The sequence below is a fragment of the Littorina saxatilis genome, linkage group LG3 (assembly GCF_037325665.1).
Source record: "Littorina saxatilis isolate snail1 linkage group LG3, US_GU_Lsax_2.0, whole genome shotgun sequence".
NCBI lineage: Eukaryota > Metazoa > Mollusca > Gastropoda > Littorinimorpha > Littorinidae > Littorina > Littorina saxatilis.
In genome coordinates this window covers 56856153-56860123 of record NC_090247.1, presented here as the reverse complement: position 1 = coordinate 56860123, position 3971 = coordinate 56856153, and the positions used below count along the sequence as shown (strand labels likewise).

The following is a 3971-nucleotide window of genomic DNA, read 5'->3' as shown; positions in this document are numbered from 1 at the left end:
CCTGGTCGAATGCCCCAAGCCAATTTCATCAGATTTGTGAGATGACCTGATCACTGAACGGGATTGTAGGGGGTGGGCCGGGGGGAGGGAGAGGGAGGGGCTGATGGCTTGGAATGGTTGTGGGGTGTGGTGAAGAGAGAGAGAGAGAGAGAGAGAGAGAGAGAGAGAGCGAGAGTGAGAGTGAGAGAGAGAGATAGTGAGAGAGAGAGAGTGAGTGAGAGAGAGAGAGTGAGTAAGCGAGAGAGAGAGAGAGTGAGAGATAGAGAGTGAGAGAGAGAGAGAGAGATAGTGAGAGAGATATATGTATATATATATAGAGAAAGTGAGATAGAGAGAGAGATAGAGAGTGAGAGAGAGAGAGAGAGTGAGAGAGAGAGTGATAGTGAAAGAGAGATATGTATATATATATATATATATATAGAGAGAGAGAGAGAGAGAGGGAGATAGAGATAGAGAGAGAGTGAGAGTGAGAGAGAGAGAAAGAGAGAGAGAGAGAGAGAGAGAGAGCAGAAACACAGACACTCACAGACACTCACAGACAGAGAAAGACACAGTGACAGACACAGGGAAACAGATACAGCACGCTGAGACTTGATATATTTTATTGACGGTCAATCCGGTCCCGTAGGACCAGTCGCAGGTTCGAATCCAGGATAGTATTGCACGGTAGTCTACATTCCTGTCGGCGACGCCAAACTTAACCAAGTGCACAAAACATTCAAATAACGTATGGAGACAGTCAAACACTATAGTAAGTAAAGGCTAAGTAAAAAGCCAACACATACAGTCTAGCTGACTCTTTTGGGAACTCAGCACTAGGTGAAAAGACGTGATCAAGAACTACATGCAGAGTGTTTCGCTATCATCTTCAAACACAGTGTCATGTCTTCGCTTCACCACGAGTATCGAGATTACTCTCAATGCATACCTGCCAAAAAGACTCATCAGACAGCGCTGAGCTGTGGTAAACGTCTTTGTAAACACTTCTAGAATTTAGAATTCACCTGGACACGTATACCCAACATGAACAGACTGATTTCTGTCTATGTAGAGTTGAATTTTAAATGAAATTTTATGTCAATTCAGACATCGATCTTAGTTGCACCAGGAACAACAAAACCAACGACAAAACGAAACACGGTCGGGAATATACATATTTATTTTGTGTATAAGACGAAACGCTGATGGAAGCAACAAATCGATCATTTTGGAACACAATCTCCCTCATTTGAACCAGAACATATGATTTTGATTTTGTGAGAAAAACAAAACAAGCATAAAGGAAAACTTCCCAAAGAAAAGAAAACCAGATACATAAATTTAAAAAACTTTGAAAGAAGCAAATTTAAATAACGCAAAATACAATAAAAATACGATTAATCTGACATGAATAAAATAAACACATACAGGCAAACTGACATGAAGAAAACAAACACACACAGGCAAACATTTACAGAGAAAGGAATTATACTTAAGAAACAAATGAAATTTGTGAGAGACAAACTATCAACTGGCGCCGTCAAAATAACAGTAAGCGCTAAAAAAAATTAAAAAAAGACAGAAAAAAAAGTGTAACAAGAAATACATAATGAAAGGAATAAAGACAAATAGAAAGGCAAACTGAAAGAAAGACAGAAAGACAGAAAAAGAACGACAGAAAGAAAGAAACAAAGAAAGAAAGAGAGAAAAAAACAAAGAAAAAAGAAAGAAACAAAGAAACAAAGAACAAAAGAGAGAAATAAATAAAGGCACACACAAAAGTAACACAGAAACAGAAAAATCGCATTCTTACCTTCCTCATGCTTCATCAACGAAAGTCCCGGCCCTGCGCTGTGGCGGTCTCGCTCAGAATGAAAAGAAGAAAATTCGTTCTACTCTCATGCACACAGCGGCACACTCCCTCGTACAAGAAAACAGCCGTAACAAGCAAACGACTTACTTCGCGAACCTCTCTCTGGCGGCCTCCCACTCAAAACCCTTCACCTCCGACGATTCTGCCCACGAGAGCAGCTACAGACGACAAGAGAACTACTTTCGAAAGAAGCAGACGACACTGAAACCGAGGCTCAACTATCCCAGAGGGCATTGCGCGTGGCTGAGGAAAGAGAGTGGCTCTTGGAAAATGGTCTCTAATTACGCAGAGAGTGACAAGGTGTTCTTTGAAACGAAAGTGGTTGTACTTGATTGTTTTTCCCCTTCTGCAAGCGATGCAGATAGAAAGAAGCTGAGACATAATTGTCGTCACGCAAATTTATTGAAACTACTACATTTAGTATGAATGCATTCAGCGACCGTAAAATACAGACAAAATTAATAAGGCCTCCCCGACACTCACAAAAGCCTACACACGCACACGCACAAGCGCGCACGTGTAATATCATATGCTTGTTCACCCTTGGATTGTTCTGAAAATCCTAATTGACACTCAAATCCAAAGCATTGTCTGCTTCAATCTGTTGTACACATCCTAATGGATATTCTTTTTCTATCTACCTAGGTTTAGTCCCTTTTCTCTACAAATCCCAATAATGGATTTTTCTTCTCAACACCTACCTAGGTTTAGTGCTTAAATAATTCTCCACAAATCAAGCCCACCTACATACTTGTTTCTCTGCGAAGAGACTATAATGCCACTTTGCCTCCCGGGACATAGCCTAGATACCCCCATTCCTTCTCCTGTCACTACTGGTCAAACAAGTGCTGACCTTAATTAAATGTTAATGGGTCAGGCCTAGGACACCTCCGTTACCCATTTGGTAGTAAATCAGTCTAAATTTGGTTGTGGTAACAGAAACTAGGATTTTTGTTAAAGTAATGACGACGTGTAAAATTGACACTGGAGAGCAATCGAGCAGCGAGAGAGACAGTGAACATGTGTGTGTGTGAGAGAGAGAGAGAGAGAGAGAGAGAGAGAGAGAGAGAGAGAGAGAGAGAGAGAGAGAGAGAGAGAGAGTGTGTGTTTGTGTATCTGGGTTAGCATTTTTGTAGTGCCCTAAGTCTAAAGGCAGTCGGTTAAAAAAGATACCTGTTCAGTCACCCGAAACATTGACGTCAACCGTATCACAAGGACAGACAGACAGACAAACACACACATACACACACACCTACGCACGCACGCACGCACGAACGCACACACACACACACACACACACACACACACACACACACACACACACACACACACACACACACACACACACGCACACGTCCGTGTAAAGTGTGCAAAGAGTTTCTTGAACAAAGTACAACACGAATACATTTTAGCTGAAGAATACAGCAATGATAATCACAAATATAAAGTACAAAGAAAATGTCTTGCATCACTTACAGATTTCGAATAAAACTTGAATCTTAGGAAAGATAAAACAAACTATTTTTTGTTTGTTTGTTTGTTTGCTTAACGCCCAGCCGACCACGAAGGTGCTGCTTTGACATTTGACGTGCGCCACACACAAGACAGAAGTCGCAGCACAGGCTTCATGTCTCACCCAGTCACATTATTCTGACACCGGACCAACCAGTCCTAGCACTAACCCCATTATGCAGGCGGAGCAGCCACTAGATTGCCAATTTTAAAGTCTTAGGTATGACCCGGTGTCACGATTTCATCTTTCGCCTGTGTACATATTTCCCCCCTCGACATATACTCAAGACTGAAATGTTGTTTCCTGGTAAAATTAAGAAGTGAAATTATGTATGGACGAAAAGCATGTCAGTTTCTTGCATGTGAAGAAAATTGGTGGTAAAATGTAATAGATTTCACCCCCAAAATCGAATTCTTCGAAAACGTGTACTGAGTGGTTACGTCCCTTGAGTAAGAAGAAAAACATTTTAGGATGAATCAAATTTTCAAGTTAAATAAAACAAATTGGTTGGACACATTTGGCCCCATGAATGTAAGGTACACAAGGTCGCTCATCAGTACAATCGAAGGGTGTTTTTTTTGTTCAGTGTAGAGTTTATACTAGATC

General features: G+C 41.0%; 1 protein-coding gene across 3 annotated transcripts in view; it reads right to left on the bottom strand.

Moving 5' to 3' along the window:
* The window catches only part of LOC138962746 (uncharacterized), a 43733-nt gene extending 41664 nt beyond the window's left edge, over window positions 1-2069 (bottom strand). For 2 of the 3 annotated variants that reach the window (XM_070334694.1, XM_070334695.1), the window contains exon 1: window positions 1793-2035. In XM_070334694.1, the coding sequence (XP_070190795.1) occupies window positions 1793-1801 (9 nt within the window). In that variant the 5' untranslated portion in view covers window positions 1802-2035. Of the gene's footprint in view, window positions 1-1792 lie in introns of all 3 variants that reach the window. The other variant, XM_070334696.1, reaches the window with a different exon arrangement.
* Window positions 2070-3971: the final 1902 nt, after the last annotated feature.